The 27,151-nt window shown below is 53.4% G+C and overlaps 1 protein-coding gene and 1 long non-coding RNA gene across 13 annotated transcripts in view; both read right to left on the bottom strand.

The window, feature by feature from the left end:
• The window catches only part of ARHGEF10L (Rho guanine nucleotide exchange factor 10 like), an 83,628-nt gene that overhangs the window by 24,196 nt on the left and 32,281 nt on the right, over nt 1-27,151 (bottom strand). For 2 of the 11 annotated variants that reach the window (XM_074558408.1, XM_074558413.1), the window contains 10 exons: nt 26,826-26,918; nt 23,073-23,185; nt 18,853-18,930; nt 18,598-18,777; nt 10,846-10,962; nt 10,586-10,678; nt 8,988-9,161; nt 5,069-5,214; nt 3,726-3,740; nt 453-667 (listed from right to left, as the gene is read on the bottom strand). In XM_074558408.1, the coding sequence (XP_074414509.1) occupies nt 453-667; nt 3,726-3,740; nt 5,069-5,214; nt 8,988-9,161; nt 10,586-10,678; nt 10,846-10,962; nt 18,598-18,777; nt 18,853-18,930; nt 23,073-23,185; nt 26,826-26,918 (1,224 nt within the window). Of the gene's footprint in view, nt 1-452; nt 668-3,725; nt 3,741-5,068; nt 5,215-8,987; nt 9,162-10,585; nt 10,679-10,845; nt 10,963-18,597; nt 18,778-18,852; nt 18,931-23,072; nt 23,186-24,269; nt 24,608-26,825; nt 26,919-27,151 lie in introns of those variants that run through there. The other 9 variants (XM_074558410.1, XM_074558414.1, XM_074558411.1 and 6 more) reach the window with 6 other exon arrangements.
• Nucleotides 5,222-7,813, bottom strand: LOC141731771 (uncharacterized). Of its 2 annotated transcripts, none has more exons than XR_012583725.1 (3): nt 6,254-7,813; nt 6,013-6,165; nt 5,222-5,858 (listed from the first exon to the last, which is right to left on the bottom strand). It is a non-coding gene; the product is annotated as an uncharacterized LOC141731771 (long non-coding RNA). The 2 variants fall into 2 exon arrangements; XR_012583724.1 differs by having other exon boundaries at nt 5,222-5,836; nt 6,013-6,121.

Raw genomic sequence — 27,151 nt, 5'->3', positions numbered from 1 at the left:
CCCCCCAAATCCCCTAAAACCCATCCAATTCCCCAGAACTCCCCCAAATCCCCTAAAACCCCCCAAATCCCAGCCCAGGAAGGTTCTCCCACCCCGAGCCCCCCATTGGTGACTCCCCCACCCCTCAGAAGAGCTGAGACCCCCCCGGGACCCCCCAAATCCCCTAAAACCCCCCAAATCCCAGCCCAGGAAGGTTCTCCCACCCCGAGCCCCCCATTGGTGACTCCCCCACCCCTCAGAAGGGGCTGAGACCCCCCCGGGACCCCCCAAATCCCCTAGAACCCATCCAATTCCCCAGAACTCCCCCAAATCCCCTAAAACCCCCCAAATCCCAGTCCAGGGATGTTCTCCCACCAGGAACAAGACCCCGAGCCCCCCATTGGTGACTCCACCACCCCTCAGAAGGGGGCGAGACCCCTCCAGGATCCCCCAAATCCCCTCTGGGCTCTCACTGTGGGCGGCCTGGCCGGCGGGCGCGTGCCGGCGCTGCCCGGCGTTGCCCATGGCACCGGTGGTGGCACCAGTGCCCATGGTGGTGGCGCTGTCCTTGTCACCGGCGCCGCTCTCCTGGCCCACCTCCACCACCTGCACCTGCGGCAGCGCCGTGCTCCACTTCAGCACGTACTTGGGGCCCAGCGGCACCAGGCTGCTGATTTCCAGCTGGCCCCTGCCAAGGAAAGAGTTCCAGGTCATGAAAATCCCAGGTTTTCCCAAAATCCACGGATTTTCCCAAAAAAAACCCCAAAAACGCATGTCCTGCAAGCCGAGTGTCCCACATCATGCAGGAACCCCAGAATGTGGGGCCACTGATTTCCAGCTGGCCTCTACCAAGGCAAGAGTTCCAGGTCATGAAAATCCCACATTTTCCCAAAATTCATGGATTTTCCCAAAAAAAAATCTGGTTTTTCTCTCCCCAAAAATACGTGTCCTGCAAGCTGAGCACGCCACACCATGCAGGAACCCCAGAACGTGGTTTTCCAGAACCTCTGATTTCCAGCTGGCGTCTACCAAGGCAGGAATTCCAGGTCGAGAAAAAACCTCCCAGATTTTCCCAAAATTCATGGATTTTCCCCAAAAAAAAAAAAATCTGGTTTTGCTCCCCCAAAAAATATGCATCCTCCAAGCCAAGCATGCCACACCATGCAGGAACCCCAGATTGTGATTTTTCAGAACCTCTGATTTCCAGCTGGCCTCTGCCAAGGCAAGAATTCCAGGTCAAGAAAATCCCAGATTTTCCCAAAATCCACGGGTTTTCCCAAGAAACCCCCCAAAAAGTACGTGTTCTGCAAGCTGTGTCCCACATCATGCAGGAACCCCAGAATGTGGTTTTCCAGAACCTCTGATTTCCAGCTGGCCTCTACCAAGGCAAGAGTTCCAGGTCAAGAAAACCTCCCCAGATTTTCCCAAAATCCACGGATTTTCCCAAAAAAAACCCCAAAAACGCATGTCCTGCAAGCCGAGTGTCCCACATCATGCAGGAACCCCAGAATGTGGTTTTCCAAAACCTCTGATTTCCAGCTGGCCTCTACCAAGGCAAGAATTCCAAGTCAAAAAAACCTCCCCAGATTTTCCCAAAATTCATGGATTTTCCCCCCAAAAAAATAAAAAAAAAATCTGGTTTTTCTCCCCCAAAAAATTGTGCATCCTGCAAGCCGAGCACGCCATAACATGCAGGAGCCCCAGAATGTGGTTTTCCAGGACCTCTGATTTCCAGCTGGCCTCTACCAAGGCAAGAATTCCAGGTCAAGAAAATCCCAGATTTTCCCAAAATTTATGGGTTTTCCCAAAAAAAATTTAAAAAAAATCTGGTTTTTCTCTCCCCAAAAATACGTGTCCTTCAAGCCAAGCACGCCACAAATGCAGGAAAACCCAGAATGTGGTTTTTCAGAACCTCTGATTTCCAACTGGCCTCTGCCAAGGCAAGAATTCCAGGTCAAGAAAATCCCAGATTTTCCCAAAATTCATGGATTTTTCCCAAAAAAAAAAAAAAAAAATCTGGTTTTTCTCCCCCCAAAAATACGCGTCCTGCAAGTCCCACATCATGCAGGAACCCCAGAACGTGGTTCTCCAGGACCTCTGATTTCCAGCTGGCCTCTACCAAGGCAAGAATTCCAGGTCAAGAAAATCCCAGATTTTCCCAAAATTCATGGATTTTCCCAAGAAACCCCCCAAAAATACATGTCCTGCAAGCCGAGTGTCCCACATCATGCAGGAACCCCAGGAACCCCAGAACGTGGTTCTCCAGGACCTCTGATTTCCAGTTGGCCTCTACCAAGGCAAGAATTCCAGGTCAAGAAAATCCCAGATTTTCCCAAAATTCATGGATTTTCCCAAAAAAAACCAAAAAAAATCTGGTTTTTCTCCCCCAAAAAATACGTGTCCTCCAAGCCAAGCACCCCACACCGTGCAGGAACCCCAGAATGTGATTTTTCAGAACCTCTGGTTTCCAACTGGCCTCTGCCAAGGCAAGAATTCCAGGTCAAGAAAATCCCACATTTTCCCAAAATTTATGGGTTTTCCCAAAAAAAACCCCTCTGGTTTTTCTCTCCCCAAAAATATTCATCCTCCAAGCCGAGCACCCCACACCGTGCAGGAACCCCAGAACGTGGTTCTCCAGAACCTCTGATTTCCAGCTGGCTGCTGATTTTCAGCTGGCCTCTACCAAGGCAAGAATTCCAGGTCAAGAAAATCCCAGATTTTCCCAAAATTCATTGATTTTCCCAAGAAACCCCCCAAAAATACACGTCCTGCAAGCTGAGTGTCCCACATCATGCAGGAACCCCAGAACGTGATTTTTCAGAACCTCTGATTTCCAGCTGGCCTCTACCAAGGCAAGAATTCCAAGTAAAAAAAAACCTCCCCCAGATTTTCCCAAAATTCATGGATTTTCCCCAAAAAAATTTTAAAAAAATCTGGTTTTTCTCCCCAAAAATACGCGTCCTGCAAGCCAAGCACGCCACAAATGCAGGAACCCCAGAATGTGGGGCCGATGATTTCCAGCTGGCCTCTACCAAGGCAAGAATTCCAGGTCAAGAAAATCCCACATTTTCCCAAAATCCACGGATTTTCCCAAGAAACCCCCCAAAAAGTACATGTCCTTCAAGCCAAGCACGCCACATCATGCAGGAACCCCAGAACGTGGTTTTTCAGAACCTCTGATTTCCAGCTGGCCTCTACCAAGGCAAGAGTTCCAGGTCAAGAAAATCCCAGATTTTCCCAAAATTTATGGGTTTTCCCAAAATCCACGGATTTTCCCAAGAAACCCCCGAAAAACGCGTGTCCTTCAAGCCAAGCACACCACACCGTGCAGGAACCCCAGAATGTGGGGCCACTGATTTCCAGCTGGCCCCTGCCAAGGCAAGAGTTCCAGGTCAAGAAAATCCCAGATTTTCCCAAAATTCATGGATTTTCCCAAGAAACCCCCCCAAAAATACGTGTCTTGCAAGTCAAGCACACTACACCATGCAGGAGCCCCAGAATGTGGTTTTCCAAAACCTCTGATTTCCAGCTGGCCTCTACCAAGGCAAGAATTCCAGGTCAAGAAAATCCCAGATTTTCCCAAAATTCATGGATTTTCCCCCCCAAAAAAAAACAAAAATCACGTATTTTCCCAAAAATCATGGATTTCCTCCCAGAAAAGGCATCCCACAAGCCAAGCACCCCACACCATGCAGGAACCCCCAAACGTGGGGCACACCACACAGCACAGCACACCCGGCACCTACCCTGCAGGCACTGGCCTGGAAAAGGGGAAAAACGAGGGATTCAGTGGGATTTGGGGAATTTTGGGAGGTTTTCCCACTTGGCGGTGTCAAATTCCGCCAATGCCGCCCCATTCCCAAAAAAAAAAAACCCAAATTTTATGGGATTCCACCCAAAAACCTCAAACCTGATGGGAACCCCCTCCAAACACCCCAAACTCAATGGGATTTCCCAAAAAAACCTGAACTCAATGGGAATTCTCCCAAAAACCCCAATATCAATGAGATTCCCCACAAAAACCCCAAACTCAATGGAATTCCCTCCAAAAACCCCAAACTGAATGGGATTCCCCACAAAAACCCCAAACTCAATGGGATTTCCCAAAAAACCCGAACTCAATGGGAATTCCCTCCAAAAACCCCAAAATCAATGAGATTCCCCCCAAAAACCCCCAAATCAATGGGATTCTCTCCAAAATCCCCAAACTCAATGGGAATTCTCTCCAAAAACCCCAGACTTGATGGAATTTCCCCCCAAAACTCCAAACTGAGTAGGATCCACCTTAAAAACCCCAAACTCAATGGGATTCCCCACAAAAACCCCAAACCTGATGGGAACCCCCTCAAAAAACCCCAAACTCAATGGGAATTCTCCCCAAAAAAAAACCTAAACTCAATGGGATTCCATCCAAAAACCCCAAAATCAATGGGATTCCCCTAAAAGCCCCAAATTTTATGGGATTCCCCCCAAAAACCTCAAACCTGATGGGAACCCCCTCAAAAAAACCCCAAACTCGATGGGGATCCCCCTGAGGATGGGAATGAGGAGGAGAAGGAGGAGAAGGAGAAGGAGAAGGAGAAGGAGAAGGAGAAGGAGAAAGAAGGAGAAGGAGAAGGAGGAGGAGAAGAAGGAGAAGGAGAAGGAGGAGGAGAAGGAGAAGGAGAAGGAGAAGGAGAAGGAGAAGGAGAAGGAGAAGGAGAAGGAGAAGGAGAAGGAGAAGGAGAAGGAGAAGGAGGAGGAGAAGGAGAAGAGGAAGGAGAAGAGGAAAGAGGAGGAGAAGAGGAAGGAGAAGGAAGAGAAGGAGAAGGAGAAGGACGAGGAGGAGGAGAAGAAGAAGGAGAAGGAGGAGGAGGAGGAGGAGGAGAAGGAGAAGGAGGAGAAGGAGGAGGAGAAGGAGAAGGAGGAGAAGGAGGAGGAGAAGGAGAAGGAGGAGAAGGAGGAGGACGAGCAGGATGAGAACGAGCAGGACGAGGAGAACAAGGAGGAAAACAAGGCCGAGGAGGAGGAAGGCGATGACGACGAGGAGGAAGGAGAGGACGAGGAGCTCTCCCGAGGGCTCTGGGCTCCGCAGGTGCCCCGCACGTACCTGAAGTTGACGTTGGCGCAGACCAGGAGGTCGCTGAGCAGGAACACCTTCCTCTCCTTGGACTTGAGCAGCTGCCCGCGGTCCCCGTACACCGTCTCGGTCAGCGTCTCGCACAGCAGCAGCTGCCGCTGCCCCGAGCTCAGCAGCTGCAGGACAACCCCCACGTGGTGGCTCCAGGCTGGAGATGCCACCCCGCAGTGGACAATCCCACCACGGAGCCAGAACCGACAATACCCAGCATGGTTAAAAAATAAAGCGTCTCCAAGGGGTCCTCAACTTCCTGCAGAACCTCCCAAAACCTTCTCCAGAACCTCCTGAACAACATCTCCAGAACCTCTGAAAAACCTTCTCAAGAACTTCTCCAAACCTTCTCCACCACTCCCCAGAACTTCTCCAGAAGGTCCCCAACCTTCTCCAGAACCTCCCAAAACCCTCTCCAACCAAAAGCTCCCCATCTCCTCCAGAATCTCCCCAAATCATCAGTCCTTCTCCAGATCCTCCCAAAATCCAGAACCTCCCAAAACCTTCTCCAGAACCTCCCTAAAAAGATCTCCAGAACCTCTGAAAAACCTTCTCAAGAACTTCTCCAAACTTTCTGCACCAGAAGGTCCCCAACCTCCAGAAGGTTCTCAGAACTTCTCCAGAAGGTCCCCAACCTCCTCCAGACCCTCCCAAAACCTTCTCCAAAATCTCCCCATCTCCTCCAGAATCTCCCCAATCCATCAATCCTTCTCCAGATCCTGCCAAAAATCCAGAACCTCCCAAAACCTTCTCCAGAACCTCCCAAAACCTTCTCCAGAACCTCCTGAACAACATCTCCAGAACCTCTGAAAAACCTTCCCAATAACTTCTCTAAACCTTCTCCACCACTCCCCAGAATTTCTCCAGAAGGTCCCCAACCTTCTCCAGATCGTCCCAAAACCTTCTCCAAAACCTCCCAAAACCATCTCCAGAACCTCTGAAAAACCTTCTCAAGAACTTCTCCAAACCTTCTCCACCACTCCCCAGAATTTCTCCAGAAGGTCCCCAACCTCCTCCAGAACCTCCCAAAACCTTCTCCAGAACCTCCCAAAACCTTCTCCAGAACCTCCCAAAACCTTCTCCAACCAAAAGCTCCCCATCTCCTCCAGAATCTCCCCAATCCTCCTCCAGATCCTCCCAAAAACCTCCAGAGCTTCCCAAAACCTTCTCCAAAAGCTCCCCATCTCCTCCAGAATCTCCCCAATCCATCAATCCTTCTCCAGATCCTCCCAAAAATCCAGAACCTCCCAAAACCTTCTCCAGAACCTCCCAAAAACCATCTCCAGAACCTCTGAAAAACCTTCTCAAGAACTTCTCCAAACTTTCTGCACCAGAAGGTCCCCAACCTCCAGAAGGTTCTCAGAACTTCTCCAGAAGGTCCCCAACCTCCTCCAGAACCTCCCAAAACCTTCTCCAGACCCTCCCAAAACCCTCTCCAAAAGCTCCCCATCTCCTCCAGAATCTCCCCAATCCATCAATCCTTCTCCAGATCCTCCCAAAAATCCAGAACCTCCCAAAACCTTCTCCAGAACCTCCTGAACAACATCTCCAGAACCTCTGAAAAACCTTCTCAAGAACTTCTCTAAACCTTCTCCACCACTCCCCAGAACTTCTCCAGAAGGTCCCCAATCTCCTCCAGAACCTCCCAAAACCCTCTCCAACCAAAAGCTCCCCATCTCCTCCAGAATCTCCCCAATCCTCCTCCAGATCCTCCCAAAAACCTCCAGAGCTTCCCAAAACCCTCTCCAAAATCTCCCCATCTCCTCCAGAATCTCCCCAATCCATCAATCCTTCTTCAGATCCTCCCAAAAATCCAGAACCTCCAAAAACCTTCTCCAGAAGGTTCCAAACCTCCTCCAGACCCTCCCAAAACCTTCTCCAAAATCTCCCCATCTCCTCCAGAATCTCCCCAATCCATCAATCCTTCTTCAGATCCTCCCAAAAACCCAGAACCTCCCAAAACCTTCTCCAGAACCTCCCTAAAAAGATCTCCAGAACCTCTGAAAAACCTTCTCAAGAACTTCTCCAAACCTTCTCCACCACTCCCCAGAACCTCTCCAGAAGGTCCCCAACCTCCTCCAGAACCTCCCAAAACCCTCTCCAACCAAAAGCTCCCCATCTCCTCCAGAATCTCCCCAATCCATCAATCCTTCTCCAGATCCTTCCAAAAATCCAGAACCTCCCAAAACCTTCTCCAGAAGGTTCCAAACCTCCTCCAGAACCTCCCAAAACCTTCTCCAGAACGTCCTGAACAACATCTCCAGAACCTCTGAAAAACCTTCTCAAGAACTTCTCTAAACCTTCTCCACCACTCCCCAAAACCTCCCAAGGTCCCCAATCCTCCTCCAGAACCTCCCAAAACCCTCTCCAGAACCTCCCAAAACCTTCTCCAAAAGCTCCCAAACCTTTTTCCAAAGCTCCCAAACCTCCATCAGAAGCTCCCCAAAACCTTCACCAGAACCTGGAGAAGCCACACATGGAGCGGGAGCTCCAAACCCAAACCCAGCAGACCCTTGGGGAGGAACCCCCGAATTCCACCCTCAAGGCTTGGTTTGGATCAAGATCCTGTGGGAGCAAACCGGGATCCTCTGCTTCCCAAAAATCCCAGTGTGGGGAGGGAGCCACAAATCCCACCCAGCAGCTCCAAACCCCGCTGAGGATCAGGATGAGGATTAGCATGAGGAGGAGGAGGAGGAAGAGGAGGAGGAGGAGGAGGAAGGGGAGGAGGAGAGGAGGAAGAGGAGGAAGAGGAGGAAGAGGAGGAGGAGGAGGAGGAGGAGGAGGAGGAGGAGGAAGAGGAGGAGGAGGAGGAAGAGGAGGAGGAGGAGGAGGAAGAGGAGGAGGAGGAGGAGGAAGAGGAGGAGGAGGAGGAGGAGGAGGAGGAGGAGGAGGAGGAAGAGGAGGAGGAGGAGGAGGAGGAGGAGGAAGAGGAGGAGGAGGAGGAAGAGGAGGAGGAGGAGGAGGAGGAAGAGGAGGAGGAGGAGGAGGAGGAGGAGGAAGAGGAGGAGGAGGAGGAAGAGGAGGAGGAGGAGGAGGAGGAAGAGGAGGAGGAGGAGGAGGAGGAGGAGGAGGAGGAGGAAGAGGAAGAGGAAGAGGAAGAGGAAGAGGAAGAGGAAGAGGAAGAGGAAGAGGAGGATGAGGATGAGGAAGATGAGGAGGAAGAGGAGGATGAGGAGGACGAAGAGGACGAGGACGACAAAGAAGAGAACAAGGAGGAAGAGGAGGAAGAGGAGGATGAGGAGGGAGGAGGAGGTGGAGGACAAGGAGGATGAGGTGGAAGATGAGGAGGATGAGGAGGATGAGGATGAGGAGAATGAAGAGGGTGAGGAGGATGAGGAGGCTGAGGATGAGGGTGAGGAGGAGGATGAGAAGGATGAAGAAAAGAAGGATGAAGAACATGAGGTGAGGACAAGGAGAATGAAGACGAGGAGGACGAGGAGGATGAAGAAAAGGAGGATGAAGAACATGAGGTGAGGACAAGGAGGACAAGGAGAATGAGGACGAGAAGGACGAGGATGAGGGTGAGCAGGAGGATGAGGTGAGGACAAGGAGAAGGAGGACGAGGAGGACGAGGAGGACGAGGAGGATGAAGAAAAGGAGGATGAAGAACATGAAGTGAGGACAAGGAGAATGAGGACGAGAAAGACGAGGAGGACGAGGACGAGGAGGATGAAGAAAAGGAGGATGAGGAAAATGAGGTGAGGACAAGGAGGACAAGGAGAATGAGGACGAGGAGGACGAGGAGGCCGAGGATGAGCAGGAGGATGAGGTGAGGACAAGGAGGACAAGAAGAATGAGGATGATGAGGACGAGGAGAACGAGGCTGAGGATGAAGAGGAGCAGGAGGATGAGGATGAAGACGAGCAGGAGGATGAGGATGAAGATGAGGAGCGCCCACCTTGTTGAAGCTGCTGCGGTCGCTGATGCTCTTGCTGAGCTGCTGCATCTCGGCCACCTGGTCGGCCAAGCGCTTCTGCTCGTTGAGCTTCTCGGCCAGCGTCTCCAGCTCGGTCAGCGCCAGCTGCAGGGACAGGCGGTCGGCGTGGCCGCGCGGGGTGTTCTTCAGCATGTCCTGGCACACGGGAACACCGGGAACGGCCCTGAGGAACCGCCACGGACACGGCACGGAGCCGCCAACACCGGGCTTGGGCGGAGATCCTTGGGTGGATCCAAAAGTCCAAGCTGGGTGCCCACTCCAAAGTGTGTCTCTGTCATGCAGCCGCCAAAAGGCTTCTCCAGAACATCCCAAAACCTTCTCTGGAACCTCCCCAGTCCTCCTCCAGAACCTCCTCAAAACCTTCTCCAGAACCTCCAAAAACCTTCTCCGGAACCTCCAAAAACCTTCTCCAGAACCTCCCCAGTCCTTCTCCAGAACCTCCTCAAAACCTTCTCCAGAACCTCCCAAAAACTTTCTCTAAAACCTCCTCAAAACCTTCTCTGGAGCCTCCCCAAAATCTTGTTTTTGGCAGCACTTTGGACACCTCCAAATTCAAAGCTTAGGAGATGATCCTGGGGGTGGATCCAAAAATTTTAAAAAATAAAAAATTTAAATTTTTTTTTTAAATGGCCCTGTCCTGCATCACCCAAAAAGCTGCTTCACCAGAACCTCCCTAAAACCTTCTCCAGAACCTCCAAAAAACCTTCTCCAGAACCTCCAAAAAACCTTCTCCAGAATCTTGCATCTTTGCCCAAAACCTTCTCCAGAACCTCTCAAAAACCTCCTCCAAAAGCTCACCAAAACCTTCTCCAGAACCTTCCAAAAAATCTTCTCCAAAAGCTCCCCAAAATCTTCTCCAAAAGTTCCCCAAGACCTTCTCCAGAACCTCCCTGGTGTCCTTCAGAACCTCCCTTCTCTCACCTGCAGGAGGAGGACGAACTGAGGGAATTGGGAGCACTTTGAGCACCTCCAAACTCAAAGCTTAGGAGATGATCCTTGGGATGGATCCAAAAATTTTAAAAAATAAAAAATTTAAAAAAATTTTTTTAAATGGCCCTGTCCTGCATCACCCAAAAAGCTGCTTCACCAGAACCTCCAAAAAACCTTCTCCAGAACCTCCAAAAAAGCTTCTCTACAATCTCTGCAACCTTGCCCAAAACCTCTCCAAAATCTTCTCCAGGACCTCTCAAAAACCTCCTCCAAAAGCCTCCCAAAATCTTCTCCAAAACCTCCAAAAACCTTCTCCAGAACCTCCAAAAAACCTTCTCCAGAATCTTGCATCTTTGCCCAAAACCTTCTCCAGAACCTCCAAAAACCTCCTCCAAAAGCCTCCCAAAACCTTCTCCAGAACCTCCTCAAAAACCTTCTCCAGAATCTTTCATCTTTGCCCAAAACCTTCTCCAGAACCTCTCAAAAACCTCCTCCAAAAGCTCCCCAAAACCTTCTCCAGAACCTCCCAAAAACCTCTCCAGAACCTCCCAAAATCTTCTCCAAAAGCTCCCCAAAATCTTCTCCAAAAGCTCCTCATGACCTTCTCCAGAACCTCCCACCGGTCTCACCTGCAGCAGGAGGATGAACTGAGGGAACCTCTGGATGGGCTTCACCATCAGCCCGTAGAGCGTGACGCGGTCGGCGCTGGCCATCTGCCGCTTCTGCCGGGGGAAAAATGCCGCAAAAACGGGAATTTTTTTGGGAAAACGCCATAAAAAAGGGGAATTTTTGGGAAAACGCCATAAAAAAAAGGGGAATTTTTTGGGAAAACGCCATAAAAAATGGGAATTTTTTGGGAAAAGCGGAGCCGCGGAGGGGCCGCGCTGACCTTGAGGAAGTCCAGGAAGGCGGGTTTGGTCAGACAGGCCTTCTTGATCAGCGACATGGCCGTGGTGAAGTTGTTGACGTAGTCGCTGTAGACGTCCAGCACCATGGACTTGGAGAACTGGGAGAGGATGGGAGAGCAGGAATGGCGTGGGATTCCCAAAAAATGGGGTGGAATTCCCAAAAAACAGTGTGGGATTCCCAAAAAACAGGGTGGGATTCCCAAAAAATGGAGTGGGATTCCCAAAAATGGGGTGGGATTCCCAAAAAATGGGGTGGGATTCCCAAAAAATGGAGTGGGCAAGGTTCTGGGCGTGTCCCACCACTCCAGTCCTCCACCCATCCCTGGTGGGATCCCAAGGGATGTTTGGGGCTGATTCCTGGTTTTTCTTTCTACTGAGGTCACAAATCCAGCACCGTGGACTGGGAGAACTGGGAGAGGATGAGAGAGCGGGAATGGCACGGGACTTCCCAAAAATGGGGTGGGATTCCCAAAAAACAGGGTGGGATTCCCAAAAAACAGGGTGGGATTCCCAAAAAGGATGGAGTGGGCAAGGTTCTGGGCGTGTCCCACCACTCCAGTCCTCCATCCTTTTTGGGAATCCCACCTCACTTTTTGGGAATCCCACCCTGTTTTTTGGGAATCCCACCCTGTTTTTTGGGAATCCCACCCTGTTTTTTGGGAAGCCCAAAGGATGTTTGGGGCTGATTCCTGGTTTTTCTTCCTACTGAGGTCACAAATCCAGCACCATGGACTGGGAGAACTGGGAGAGGATGGGAGAGCGGGAATGGCACGGGACTTCCCAAAAAACAGGGTGGGATTCCCAAAAAACAGGGTGGGATTCCCAAAAAACAGGGTGGGATTCCCAAAAAACAGGGTGGAATTCCCAAAAAACAGGGTGGGACTCCCAAAAAATAGGGTGGGTTTCCCAAAAAACAGAGTGGGTTTCCCAAAAAATGGGGTGGGATTCCCAAAAAATAGGGTGGGATTCCCAAAAAACAGGGTGGGATTCCCAAAAAACAGGGTGGGATTCCCAAAAAATGGGGTGGGATCCCCAAAAATCAGGGTGGGATTCCCAAAAAACAGGGTGGGATTCCCAAAAAATGGGGTGGGATTCCCAAAAAACAGGGTGGGATTCCCAAAAAACAGGGTGGGATTCCCAAAAATGGGGTGGGATTCCCAAAAAATGGAGTGGGCAAGGTTCTGGGCATATCCCACCCCTCCAGTCCTCCATCCTTTTTGGGAATCCCACCTCACTTTTTGGGAATCCCACCCTGTTTTTTGGGAATCCCACCCTGTTTTTTGGGAAGCCCAAGGGATGTTTGGAGCTGATTCCTGGTTTTTCTTCCTACTGAGGTCACAAGTCCAGCACCATGGAATTGGAGAACTGGGAGAGGATGAGAGAATGGCATGGGGCTTCCCAAAAATGGCATGGGGTTTCCCAAAAAACGGGGTGGGATTCCCAAAAAACAGGGTGGGATTCCCAAAAATGGGGTGGGATTCCCAAAAATCAGGGTGGGATTCCCAAAAATGGCATGGGGTTTCCCAAAAATGGCATGGGACTTCCCAAAAAATGGGGTGGGATTCCCAAAAAACGGAGTGGGCAAGGTTCTGGGGGTGTCCCTCCACTCCAATCCTCCACCCATCCCTGGTGGGATCCCAAGGGATGTTTGGAGCTGATTCCTGGTTTTTCTCCCTACTGAGGTCACAAATCCAGCACCATGGACTGGGAGAACTGGGAGAGGATGAGAGAGTGGGAATGGTGTGGGGTTTCCCAAAAAACAGGGTGGGATTCCCAAAAAATGGAGTGGGATTCCCAAAAAATGGAGTGGGCAAGGTGCTGGGCGTGTCCCACCACTCCAGTCCTCCATCCTTTTTGGGAATCCCACCTCACTTTTTGGGAAATCCACCCCATTTTTTGGGAATCCCACCCTGTTTTTTGGGAATCCCACCCTATTTTTTGGGAATCCCACCCTATTTTTTGGGAAACCCACCCCATTTTTTGGGAATCCCACCCTGTTTTTTGGGAAGCCCAAAGGATGTTTGGAGCTGATTTCTGGTTTTTCTCCCTACTGAGATCACAAATCCAGCACCATGGACTGGGAGAGGATGGGAGAGCGGGAATGGCGTGGGACTTCCCAAAAATGGGGTGGGATTCCCAAAAAATAGGGTGGGATTCCCAAAAAACAGGGTGGGTGTCCCAAAAAATGGGGTGGGATTCCCAAAAAATAGGGTGGGATTCCCAAAAAACAGGGTGGGATTCCCAAAAAATAGGGTGGGATTCCTAAAAAACAGGGTGGGATTCCTAAAAAATGGGGTGGGATTCCCAAAAAACAGGGTGGGATTCCCAAAAAATAGGGTGGGATTCCCAAAAAACAGGGTGGGATTCCCAAAAAACAGGGTGGGACTCCCAAAAAAATAGGGTGGGACTCCCAAAAAATGGAGTGGGCAAAGTGCTGGGCGTGTCCCACCACTCCAATCCTCCACCCACCCCTGGTGGGATCCCAAGGGATGTTTGGAGCTGATTCCTGGTTTTTCTCCCTACTGAGGTCACAAATCCAGCACCATGGACTGGGAGAACTGGGAGAGGATGAGAGAGTGGGAATGGCACGGGGCTTCCCAAAAATGGGGTGGGATTCCCAAAAAATGGGGTGGGATTCCCAAAAAATGGAGTGGGCAAGGTGCTGGGAGTGTCCCACCACTCCAGTCCTCCATCCTTTTTGGGAATCCCACCCTGTTTTTTGGGAATCCCACCCTATTTTTTGGGAATCCCACCCTGTTTTTTGGGAAGCCCAAAGGATGTTTGGAGCTGATTCCTGGTTTTTCTTCCTACTGAGGTCACAAATCCAGCACCATGGACTGGGAGAACTGGGAGAGGACGGGAGAGCAGGAATGGCATAGGACTTCCCAAAAATGGGGTGGGATTCCCAAAAAACGGGGTGGGATTCCCAAAAAATGGAGTGGGCAAGGTTCTGGGTGTGTCCCACCACTCCACTCCTCCACCCATCCCTGGTGGGATCCCAAAGGATGTTCGGGGCTGATTCCTGGTTTTTCTCCCTACTGAGGTCACAAATCCAGCACCATGGACTGGGAGAACTGGGAGAGGATGGGAGAGCGGGAATGAGGTGGAGATTCCCAAAAATGGCATGGGGTTTCCCAAAAATGGGGTGGGATTCCCAAAAAACAGGGTGGGATTCCCAAAAAACAGGGTGGGATTCCCAAAAAACAGAGTGGGCAAGGTTCTGGGCGTGTCCCACCACTCCAGTCCTCCATCCTTTTTGGGAATCCCACCTCACTTTTTGAGAATCCCACCCTGTTTTTTGGTAATCCCACCCTGGTTTTTGGGAATCCCACCCTATTTTTTGGGAAACCCACCCTATTTTTTGGGAATCCCACCTTGTTTTTTGGGAATCCCACCCTGTTTTTTGGGAAGCCCAAAGGATGTTTGGAGCTCATTCCTGGTTCTTCTTCCTACTGAGGTCACAAATCCAGCACCATGGAATTGGACAACTGGGAGAGGTCAGGAGAGTGGGAATGGATAGGAATTTCCAAAAATGGCATGGGGTTTCCCAAAAATAGGGTGGGACTCCCAAAAAATAGGGTGGGATTCCCAAAAAATGGGGTGGGATTCCCAAAAAATGGGGTGGGATTCCCAAAAAATGGGGTGGGACTCCCAAAAAACGGGGTGGGATTCCCAAAAAACAGGGTGGGATTCCCAAAAAATGGAGTGGGCAAGGTTCTGGGCGTGTCCCACCACTCCAGTCCTCCATCCTTTTTGGGAATCCCACCTCACTTTTTGGGAATCCCACCCCATTTTTTGGGAAACCCACCCTATTTTTTGGGAATCCCAGCCTGTTTTTTGGGAATCCCACCCTGTTTTTTGGGAATCCCACCCTATTTTTTGGGAAACCCACCCCATTTTTTGGGAATCCCACCCTATTTTTTGGGAATCCCACCCTGTTTTTTGGGAAGCCCAAAGGATGTTTGGAGCTGATTCCTGGTTTTTCTTCCTACTGAGGTCACAAATCCGGCACCATGGACTGGGAGAACTGGGAGAGGACAGGAGAAAGGGAATGGCATGGGGCTTCCCAAAAATGACATGGGGTTTCCCAAAAATGGGGTGGGACTCCCAAAAAATAGGGTGGGATTCCCAAAAAACAGGGTGGGATTCCCAAAAAATGGAGTGGGCAAGGTTCTGGGCGTGTCCCACCACTCCAGTCCTCCATCCTTTTTGGGAATCCCACCTCACTTTTTGGGAATCCCACCCTATTTTTTGGGAATCCCACCCCATTTTTTGGGAATCCCACCCTGGTTTTTGGGAATCCCATCCTGTTTTTTGGGAAGCCCAAAGGATGTTTGGAGCTCATTCCTGGTTTTTCTCCCTACTGAGGTCACAAATCCGGCACCATGGACTGGGAGAACTGGGAGAGGACGGGAGAGTGGGAATGGTGTGGGATTCCCAAAAATGGGGTGGGGATTCCCAAAAATGGGGTGGGATTCCCAAAAAACAGGGTGGAATTCCCAAAAAACAGGGTGGGTTTCCCAAAAAACAGAGTGGGATTCCCAAAAAATGGGGTGGGATTCCCAAAAAATAGGGTGGGACTCCCAAAAAATGGGGTGGGATTCCCAAAAAACAGGGTGGGATTCCCAAAAAACAGGGTGGGATTCCCAAAAAATAGAGTGGGCAAGGTTCTGGGCGTGTCCCACCACTCCAGTCCTCCATCCTTTTTGGGAATCCCACCTCACTTTTTGGGAATCCCACCCCGTTTTTTGGGAATCCCACCTTGTTTTTTGGGAATCCCACCCCATTTTTTGCGAATCCCACCCTGTTTTTTGGGAAGCCCAAAGGATGTTTGGAGCTGATTCCTGGTTTTTCTTTCTACTGAGGTCACAAATCCAGCACCATGGACTGGGAGAACTGGGAGAGGATGGGAGAGCGGGAATGGCATAGGACTTCCCAAAAATGGGGTGGGACTTCCCAAAAAATGGGGTGGGATTCCCAAAAAACAGGGTGGGATTCCCAAAAAACAGGGTGGGATTCCCAAAAAATAAGGTGGGATTCCCAAAAAATAGGGTGGGACTCCCAAAAAACAGGGTGGGATTCCCAAAAAATGGGGTGGGATTCCCAAAAAACAGGGTGGGATTCCCAAAAAGCGAGGTGGGCAAGGTGCTGGGCGTGTCCCACCACTCCAGTCCTCCATCCTTTTTGGGAATCCCACCTCACTTTTTGGGAATCCCACCCCATTTTTTGGGAATCCCACCCTGTTTTTCGGGAATCCCACCCTGTTTTTTGGGAAGCCCAAAGGATGTTTGGAGCTGATTCCTGGTTTTTCTTCCTACCGAGGTCACAAATCCAGCACCATGGACTGGGAGAACTGGGAGAGGATGGGAGAGCGGGAATGGCGTGGGATTCCCAAAAAACAGGGTGGGACTCCCAAAAAACAGGGTGGGATTCCCAAAAAATGGGGTGGGATTCCCAAAAAATGGAATGGGCAAGGTTCTGGGCGTGTCCCTCCACTCCAGTCCTCCACCCATCCCTGGTGGGATCCCAAGGGATGTTTGGGGCTGATTCCTGGTTTTTCTTCCTACTGAGGTCACAAATCCAGCACCATGGACTGGGAGAACTGGGAGAGGACAGGAGAGTGGGAATGGTGTGGGGCTTCCCAAAAATGGGGTGGGACTCCCAAAAAATGGGGTGGGATTCTCAAAAAATAGGGTGGGATTCCCAAAAAATGGGGTGGGATTCCCAAAAAACAGAGTGGGCAAGGTTCTGGGCGTGTCCCACCCCTCCAATCCTCCACCCACCCCTGGTGGGATCCCAAGGGATGTTTGGAGCTCATTCCTGGTTTTTGCTGGGACCCCAGTGGGATTAGGGACCATTCCTGGTTTTTTATGAGATCCCAGAGGAGGTTTGGGGGTGATTCCCAATCTCTGATCCCAGGGGGATTTGAGGGCATCCCCAGTTTTTGCTGTGATCCCAGCAGGATTTGGGGCCATTCCTGTTTTTCCCATGACCCCAACAGGATTTGGGGCCATTCCCAGTGTTTCCCGTGACCCCAGCAGGATTTGGGGCCATTCCCGGTGTTTCCCATGACCCCAGCAGGATTTGGGGCCATTCCCGGTGTTTCCCATGACCCCAACAGGATTTGGGGCCATTCCCGGTGTTTCCTGCGATCCCAGCAGGATTTGGGGCCATTCCTGGTGTTTCCCAGCAGGATTTGGGGCCATTCCTGGTGTTTCCCAGCAGGATTTGGGACCATTCCCGGTGTTTCCCGTGACCCCAGCAGGATTTGGGGCAATTCCTGGTTTTGTTGGGACCTCAGTGGGATTTGGGACCATTCCCATTTTTTCCTGTGACCCCAGCAGGATTTGGGGCCATTCCCGGTGTTTGCTGTGACCCCAGCAGGATTTGGGGCAATTCCTAGTTTTTGTTGGGACCTCAGTGGGATTTGGGGCCATTCCCGGTGTTTCCCGTGACCCCAACAGTATTTGGGGCAATTCCCGGTGTTTCCTGTGACCGCAGTGGTACTTGGGGCCATTCCTGGTTTTTGTTGGGACCTCAATGGGATCTGGGGCCATTCCCGGTGTTTCCTGTGATCCCAGCAGGATTTGGGGCCATTCCTGGTTTTTGTTGGGACCCCAGTGAGATTGGGGATCATTCCTGGTGTTTCCTGCGATCCCAGCAGGATTTGGGGCCATTCCCATTTTTTCCCAGCAGGATTTGGGGCCATTCCCGTTTTTTCCCAGCAGGATTTGGGGCCATTCCTGGTTTTTCCTGTGACCCCAGCAGGATTTGGGACCATTCCCGGTGTTTCCTGTGACCCCAGCAGGATTTGGGACCATTCCTGGTGTTTCCCATGACCCCAACAGGATTTGGGGCCATTCCCGGTGTTTCCCGTGACCCCAGCAGGATTTGGGACCATTCCCGTTTTTTCCCAACAGGATTTGGGGCCATTCCCGTTTTTTCCTGCAATCCCAGCAGGATTTGGGGCCATTCCCGGTGTTTCCCAGCAGGATTTGGGGCCATTCCCGTTTTTTCCCAGCAGGATTTGGGGCCATTCCCGTTTTTTCCCAGCAGGATTTGGGGCCATTCCCGTTTTTTCCTGCAATCCCAGCAGGATTTGGGGCCATTCCCGGTGTTTCCCAGCAGGATTTGGGGCCATTCCTGGTGTTTCCCGTGACCCCAGCAGGATTTGGGGCCATTCCAGTCTTTTCCTGCGATCCCAGCAGGATTTGGGGCCATTCCCGGTGTTTCCCAGCAGGATTTGGGGCCATTCCCGTTGTTTCCCAGCAGGATTTGGGGCCATTCCCATTTTTTCCCAACAGGATTTGGGGCCATTCCCGTTTTTTCCCAGCAGGATCTGGGACCATTCCCGTTTTTTCCCAGCAGGATTTGGGTCCATTCCCGTTTTTTCCCAGCAGGATTTGGGGCCATTCCCGTTTTTTCCCAGCAGGATTTGGGGCCATTCCCGGTGTTTCCCAGCAGGATTTGGGGCCATTCCCGTTTTTTCCCAGCAGGATTTGGGGCCATTCCCGTTTTTTCCTGTGACCCCAGCAGGATTTGGGGCCATTCCCGTTTTTTCCCAGCAGGATTTGGGGCCATTCCCATTTTTTCCCAGCAGGATTTGGGGCCATTCCCGTTTTTTCCCAGCAGCATTTGGGGCCATTCCCGTTGTTTCCCAGCAGGATTTGGGGCCATTCCCGTTGTTTCCCAGCAGGATTTGGGGCCGCCGTTCCCGTCTCCCCCGCACGCACCGAGGCCACGAAGAGGTCGCCGATCTTCTCGTTGGAGTCCCACTCGGCCACGCGCGAGGCCAGGGCGATCTGGAACATGGAGTGGCACTGCAGGATCTCCTTCAGCCGGAAGAACACCAGCTGGCACTTGCGGGCGCTCAGCACCTTGGGCTCCATCTCCAGCAGCGGGTTGCGGTAATCCTGCGGGAATCGCGGCGCTGGGATCGCGGCACCGGCGCCGCCGGATCCCCCGGTGCCGCCCCGGCCCGGCCCCACCTGCAGGATGCGCTTCAGGGAGTCCACGTAGCCGCGCTCGCTCTGCACGATGGAGCCCAGGATGTGCCGCCGGAGCACCTGCGGGGCACGGCAATGGAGCCCGGTCCCAAAATCCCCGATCGTGGGGCTGGGGAAAGGCCCTGATCCCAAAATCCACCATCGTGGGGCTGGGGAAAGGCCCTGATCCCAAAATATCCAGTCCCGGAATAGGGGAAATGCAGGAACAGCCGAGATCCCAAAATCCCCAATCATGGGACAAGGGAAAGGCCCTGATCCCAAAATCCACCATCGTGGGGCTGGGGAAAGGCCCTGATCCCAAAATCCCCGATCGTGGGGCCGGGGAAAGGCCCTGATCCCAAAATCCACGATCATGGGACAAGGGAAAGGCCCTGATCCCAAAATCCCCAGTCCCGGAATAGGGGAAATGCAGGAACAGCCCAGATTCCAAAATCCCCAGTCCCGGAATAGGGGAAATGCAGGAACAGCCCAGATCCCAAAATCCCCAATCCCGGAATAGGGGAAATGCAGGCACAGCCCTGATCCCAAAATCCCCAATCCTGGAACTGGGGAAATGCAGGAACAGTCGTGGTCCCAAAATCCCCAGTACCAGAATAGAGGAAATGCAGGAACAAACCAGATTCCAAAATCCCCAATCCCGGGACCAAGGAAAGGACCTGACCCCAAAATCCACAATCAAGGGAACAGGGAAAGGTCCTGATCCCAAAATCCACAATCCCGGAATACGGGAAATGCAGAACCAGCCCTGATCCCAAAATCCCCAATCCTGGGACAAGGGAAAGGCCCTGATCCCAAAATTCCCAATCATGAGACTGGGGAAATGCAAGAACAGCCCTGATCCCACAATCCCAAATCCTGATATAATGGGAAAGGCAGACACAGCCCTGATCCCAAAATCCCCAATCCTGGGACTGGGGAAATGCAAGAACAGCCCTGATCTGACAATCCCCAATCTTGGCATAAGGGAAATGTAGGAATAGCCCTGATCCCAAAATCCCCAATCAAGGGACCAGGGCCTTTCCCCAGTCCTAGGATTGGGGATTTTGGGCCTGATCCCAAAATCCCCAATTCTGGAATAGGGGAAATGCAGGCACAGCCCTGACCCCAAAATCCCAAATCCTGATATAATGGGAAAGGCAGGCACAGCCCTGATCTCAAAATCCTAAATCCTGGGACTGGGGAAATGCAGGAACAGCCCTGATCCCAAAATCCCCAATCACAGAACTGGGGAAAGGCGGGAACAGCCATAATCCCAAAATTCCCAAATCCTGGGATAGGGGAAATGCAGAAACAGTCCAGACCCCAAAATTCCCAATCCTGGGACCAGGGAAAGGACCTGACCCCAAAATCCACAATCAAGGGAACAGGGAAAGAACCTGATCCCAAAATCCACAATCCCAGAATAGGGGAAATGCAGAACCAGCCCTGATCCCAAAACCCATAATCCCCAGACCAGGGAAAGGCCCTGATCCCAAAATCCACAATCATGGGACCGGGGAAAGGCCCTGATCCCAAAATCCACAATCCCGGGACCAGGGAAAGGACCTGACCCCAAAATCTCCAATCCCAGGAACAGGGAAAGGCCCTGATCCCAAAATCCACAATCCTGGGACCAGGGAAAGGCCCTGATCTCAAAATCCCCAATCCTAGGACCAGGGAAAGGCCCTGATGCCAAAATCCCAAATCCTGGGACCAGGGAAAGGATCTGACCCCAAAATACACAATCATGGGACCGGGGAAAGGCCCTGATCCCAAAATCCATAATCCCTGGACCAGGGAAAGGCCCTGATCCCGAAATTCCCAATCCTGGGACTGGGGAAATGCAAGAACAGCCCTGATCTGACAATCCCCAATCTTGGCATAAGGGAAATGTAGGAACAGCCCTGATCCCAAAATCCCCAATCCTAGGACTGGGGAAAGGCCCTGATCCCACAATCCCCAATCCCAGGACCGGGGAAAGGACCTGACCCCAAAATCCCCAATCCTGGAATAGGGGAAATGCAGAACCAGCCCTGATCCCAAAATTCCCAATCCTGGGACCGGGGAAAGGCCCTGATCCCAAAATACACAATCCTGGGACTGGGGAAATGCAAGAACAGCCCAGACCCCAAAATCCCCCATCCCACAATTGGGAAAATGCAGGCACAGCCCTGATCCCTCAATCCCCAATCCCGGTTCCAGGGAAATGCAGGCACAGCCCTGATTCCAAAATCCCCCATCCCACAATCGGGAAAATGCAGGCACAGCCCTGATCCCAAAATCCCCAATCCCGGTTCCGGGGAAATGCAGGCACAGCCCTGATCCCACAATCCCCAATCCCAGAATACGGGAAATGCAGGCACAGCCCTGATCCCGCAATCCCCAATCCCGGTTCCAGGGAAACGCAGGCACAGCCCTGATCCCAAAATCCCCCATCCCACAATCGGGAAAATGCAGGCCCAGCCCTGATCCCCAGATCCCAGGATAGGGAAATGCAGGCACAGCCCTGATCCCCAAACCCCAGGACAGGGGAAGGGCAGGCCCAGCCCGTGGGGCTCAGCCGAGCTCCCCCAGCCCCGAATCCCAGGAAAAGGGAACCAACCCCGGCCCTGCGGAAGCGCTGACCCAGCAGCGCCGCTCCTGCTGACTCGGCATTTCCCTCTTGCTCAATCACGGGGCCCGGGGGGCGCTGTGACCCCCCCAGAGCCCGGGAAAGCCCCGATCCCAGGAGATCCTGCAAAAACCCCGATCCCAGGAGATCCTGCAAAAACCCTGATCCCAGGAGATCCCAGGAAACCCCGATCCCAGGAGATCCTGCAAAAGCTCCAATCCCAGGAGATTCCAGGAAAGCCCCAATTCCAATACTGGGAAAACCCCGATCCCAGGAGATCCTGCAAAAACCCCGATCCCAGGAGATCCCAGGAAAGCCGTGATCCCAATCCCAGGAAATCCCCAAAACAGATACCAGGAAAGCCCTGATTTCAGGGAAGCCATGATCCCAATCCCAGGAAAGACCAGATCCCAGTAAACCCCCAATCCCAGATCCCAGGAAAGCCCCAGTCCCAATCCTGCGAAAGCCCCGATCCCAGGAGATCCTGCAAAAACCCCGATCCCAGGAAAGCCATGATCCCAGGAAAGCCATGATCCCAGGAAAGCCCCGATCCCAGGAAAGCCATGATCCCAATCCCATGAAATGCCAGGAAAGCCCTGATCTCAGATCCCAGGGAAACCCTGATCTCAGGAAAGCCGTGATCCCAATCCCAGGAAAGCCCAGATCCTGGGAAATACCCAATCCAATATCCTGGGAAAACCCTGATCCCAGGAGATCCCAGGAAAGCCCTAATCCCAGGAAAGCCCTAATCCCAGGAAAGCCCTGATCCTGGGAAAACCCAAATCCCAGGAAAGCCGTGATCCCAGGAAAGCCGTGATCCCAGGAAAGCCTCGATCCCAGATCCTGGAAAGCCACAATCCCAATACCAAGAAAGCCCCAATCCCAGGAAAGCCCCAATCCCAGATCCCAAGAAAGCCCTGATCCCAATCCCAGGAAAGCCCTGATTCCAGGAGATCCAGGAAAACCCCGATCCCGGGAAGGCCCCAATCCCAGAAAAGCCCCAATCCCAGAAAAGCCCCGATCCCAGGAAAGCCCAGATTCCAGATCCCAGGAAAGCCCCGATCCCAGGAAAGCCCCAGTCCCGGGAAAGCCCTGATCCCAATCCCAGAAAAGCCCCGATCCCAATCCCAGAAAAGCCCCGATCCCAGAAAAGCCCCGATCCCAGGAAAGCCCCAATCCCAGATCCCAGGAAAGCCCTGATCCCAATCCCAGGAAGGCCCCGATCCCAGGAAAGCCCCAGTCCCAACCCCAGGCAAGCCCCAATCCCAGGAAAACCCCAATCCCAGGAAAGCCCTGATCCCAAATCCCAGATCCCAAGAAAGCCCTGATCCCGATCCCAGAAAAGCCCCAATCCCGGGAAAGCCGTGATACCAATCCCAGGAAAGCCCCAATCCCAGAAAAGCCCCGATCCCAGGAAAGCCCCAATCCCAGAAAAGCCCCGATCCCAGAAAAGCCCAGATTCCAGGAGATCCCAGGAAAGCCCCGATCACAGGAAAGCCCAGATTCCAGGAGATCCCAGAAAAGCCCAGATTCCAGGAGATCCCAGGAAAGCCCCGATCCCAGGAAAGCCCCGATCCCGGGAAAGCCCCGCTCGCTCCCGCCGATGCCGGACCTGCTGCGGGCTCAGCCCCTCGGGCGCGGGGCCCAGCTCGGGCGGGGGGTGCCGCATGTCGGACACGGTGACCTCCAGGAACCCGGTGTCCTCCTCCTCCGAGTCCCCTGCGCCTCGGGAACACCAAAAACCCCAAACTGAGCCAAACTGAGCCAAACCGAGCCTTCCGGGGCCGGAGGCACAGCCCGTTCCTCCCGGAATTCCCGGTATCCCAGAGCGGTCAGCGGACACCGGGATGAGCCGGGCAGGAGCGGGGATGGGACCCGGAGGGGACAGGGAGGGGACAGGGAGGGTCCTCATTCCAAAAATCCACCCGGGAACAGCGGGAACAGCGGGAACAGCGGGAACAGCGGGAACAGCGGGAACAGCGTCCCGTCCTTGCTCCGAGACATCGGGAAACGGGAAAAGGAGCCGGGAAAAGGAGTCAGGAAAAGGAGCCAGGAAAAGGGATCGGGAAAAGGAGCCGGGAAAAGGAGCCGGGAGCCCAGGAAAAGTGGGAAGTTCCGGAGTGGGGACCAGGACAGAGCCAAGGGGAGGGTCCCCATCCCAAAAATCCGCCTGGAAGCAGCGGGAACAGCGCCTAATCCTCGCTCCAAGACACCGGGAAATGGGAAAAGGAGCCGGGAAAAGGAGCCGGGAAAAGGAGTCAGGAAAAGGAGTTAGGAAAAGTGGGAAGTGCCGGAGTGGGGACCAGGACAGCGCCACGGGGAGGGGACAGGGAGGGTCCCCATCCCAAAAATCCGCGCGGGAACAGCGGGAACAGCGTCTCGTCCTTGCTCTGAGACAGCAGGAAACGGGAAAAGGAGCCGGGAAAAGGGATCGGGAAACGGAGCCGGGAAAAGGAGCAGGGAGCCCAGGAAAAGTGTGAAGTTCCGGAGTGGGGACCAGGAAGGGAGGACCCAGGGAGGGTCCCCATCCCAAAAATCCGCGCGGGAACAGCGTCTCATCCTCGCTCTGAAATACCGGGAAACGGGAAAAGGAGCCGGGAAAAGGAGCCGGGAGCCCAGGAAAAGTGGGAAGTGAAAGAGTCCGGACCAGGACAGCGCTACGGGGAGGGGACAGGGAGGGTCCCCATCCCAAAAATCCGCCTGGAAGCAGCGGGAACAGCGTCTCATCCTCGCTCCAAGACACCGGGAAACGGGAAAAGGAGCCGGGAGCGCAGGCAAAGCGGGACGCGCCGGAGCGGGCAGCCCTTACCCGAGGCCGAAGCAGCCGAGGAGGAGGAGGGTGAGCGAGCCAGGGAAAGCTCGGGATGAGCCAAGGAAAACGTGGGATGCGAGCGCGGCCGTCGCCTCCACATGGCCCCGGCCCCATCCCGGGCCAGAAATCCCGGGAAGGGGAAGGGCTGGGGGAGAGGAGGAGGAAGGGAAGGGAGGAAGGGCGGGAGGGAGGGAAGGGAAGCGCTGCGGGGACCTCTTTCCTTCCCTAATTTCGGCTCCTCCTCCCCGGGGATGCTCCCCCGGGATTGGCGCGCCCCAAAACCGCGCTGGCCATGCGGGAACGGCGGGACCGATCCTTGGGAATGGCAGGACCGATCCCATGGGAACGGCGGGACCGATCCCATGGGAAACTGCGGGAACGGCGGAGCAGATCCTTGGGAACGGCGGGACCGATCCCATGGGAAACTGCGGGAACGGCGGAGCAGATCCTTGGGAACGGCGGGACCGATCCCATGGGAAACTGCGGGAACGGCGGGACCGATCCTTGGGAACGGCGGGACCGATCCCATGGGAAGCTGCGGGAACAGCCGGACACACAGAGCCAATCCCATCCCATGGGAAGCTGCAGCAAAGCCGGGAACACACACAGCCAATCCCATGGGAACGGCGGGACACACAGAGCCGATCCCATGGGAATGCTCTGGGAAAGCCAGAAACACGCAGCTGATCCCATGGGAATGCCAGGACACACACATTCCCCACGGGAATGCTCTGGGAATGCCAGGAACATGCAGAGGATCCCATGGGAATGCTCTGGGAATGCCAGGAATACACAGCAGATCCCATGGGAATGCTCTGGGAACACACACAGCTGATCCCATGGGAATGCTGGGAACACACCACAGATCCCATGGAAAGCTGCGGGAATGCTCTGGGAACACAAACAGCTGATCCCATGGGAATGCTCTGGGAATGCCAAGAACACACAACGGTTCCCATGGGAGTGCTGGGAATACGCACAGCAGATCCCATGGAATACACAAAGCCAATTCCATGGTTTCTGGGAATGCCAGGAACACACAGCCAATCCCATGGGAATGCCGGGAACACACAGAGCCGATCCCATGGGAATGCTCTGGGAATGCCAGGAACACGCAGCACATCCCATGGGAACGCCGGGACACACACATTTCCCACGGGAATGCCCTGGGAAAGCCGGGAACACACAGCAGATCCCATGGAAAGCTGCAGAAATGCCGGGAACACACAGCCAATCCCACAGGAATGCTCTGGGAATGCCGGGAGCATGCAGCTGATCCCATGGGAATGCTGGGAACACACAGAGCCGATCCCATGGGAATGCCCTGGGAAAGCCGGGAGCACACGCAGCCGATCCCATGGGAATGCTCTGGGAACACACACGGTTGATCCCATGGGAATGCTGGGAACACAAACCCGATCCCATGGAAAGCTGCAGAAATGCCGGGAACACACAGTGGATCCCATGGGAATGCTCTGGGAATGCTGGGAACACACAATGGTTCCCATGGGAATGCTGGGAACACACAGATCCAAACAGTGGATCCCAGGAATGCTCTGGGAATGCCAAGAACACGCAGCTGATCCCATAGGAAAGCCAGGAATGCACCACAGTTCCCATGGAAAGCTGCGGGAATGCTCTGGGAACACAAACAGCTGATCCCATGGGAATGCTCTGGGAATGCCAGGAACATGCAGACAATTCCATGGAAAGCTGCAGAAATGCCGGGAACACACGGAGCCAATCCCACGGGAATGCTCTGGGAAAGCCGGGAACACACAGCAGATCCCATGGGAATGCCGGCACACACACATTTCCCATGGGAATGCTCTGGGAATGCCAGGAACACACAGCGGATCCCATGGAAAGCTGCAGAAATGCCGGGAACACACAGAGCTGATCCCATGGGAATGCCGGGAACACACACGGCTGATCCCATGGGAATGCTGGAAACACAAACCCAATCCCATGGAAAGCTGCAGAAATGCTGGGAACACACAGTGGATCCCATGGAAAGCTGCAGAAATGCCGGGAACACACAGAGCCGATCCCATGGGAATGCCGGGAACCACAGCTGATCCCACGGGAAAGCTGAGAATACACACAGCAGATCCCATGGAAATGCTGGGAACACACAAAGCCAATGCCACGGGAATGCTCTGGGAATGCCAGGAACACACAGCAGATCCCATGGAAAGCTGCAGAAATGCCGGGAACCGCAGCCAATGCCACTGGAAAGCCAGGAACACACAGCCAATCCCACGGGAATGCTCTGGGAAAGCCGGGAACACACGCGGCCGATCCCATGGGAATGCCAGGAACCACAGCTGATCCCACAGGAAAGCTGGGAACACACACATTTCCCACGGGAATGCTCTGGGAATGCCAGGAACATGCAGACAATTCCACGGAAAGCTGCAGAAATGCCGGGAACACACAGAGCCGATCTCATGGGAATGCCCTGGGAATGCCGGGAGCACACGCGGCCGATCCCCCGGGCAGCCGCAGGCGCTGGGATCCAGCGGGATCGATCCTACCTCCCCTGGATCCTACCTGCCCCGGGCTGCTCCAGGCAAGGCCGGGAGCTCCGGCGGGAGCGCGGCGGCTTCTCCGCCTCGGCCGCGCTCCTCCTGCGCTCCCCGTCCCCTGCGGCACAGCGAAAGGGCCCGCAATCGGGAATTCTGGGGAAAATCCTGAGGGGAAACCCCAAGGAAAACCTCCTGGGAATTGGGAGTTCAGGGGGAAATCCTGAGGGGAAACCCCCAAGGAAAACCTCCTGGGAATTGGGAGTTCGGGGGAAAATCCTGAGGGAAAAACCCAAGGAAAATTTCCTGGGAATTCAGAATTCAGGAGAAAAATCCTGAGGGGAAAATCCCAGA

Source organism: Zonotrichia albicollis, chromosome 25, assembly GCF_047830755.1.
Source record: "Zonotrichia albicollis isolate bZonAlb1 chromosome 25, bZonAlb1.hap1, whole genome shotgun sequence".
Lineage (NCBI taxonomy): Eukaryota > Metazoa > Chordata > Aves > Passeriformes > Passerellidae > Zonotrichia > Zonotrichia albicollis.
The sequence above is the reverse complement of the archived record's forward strand: the minus strand, read 5'-3'. Positions and strand labels throughout refer to the sequence as shown.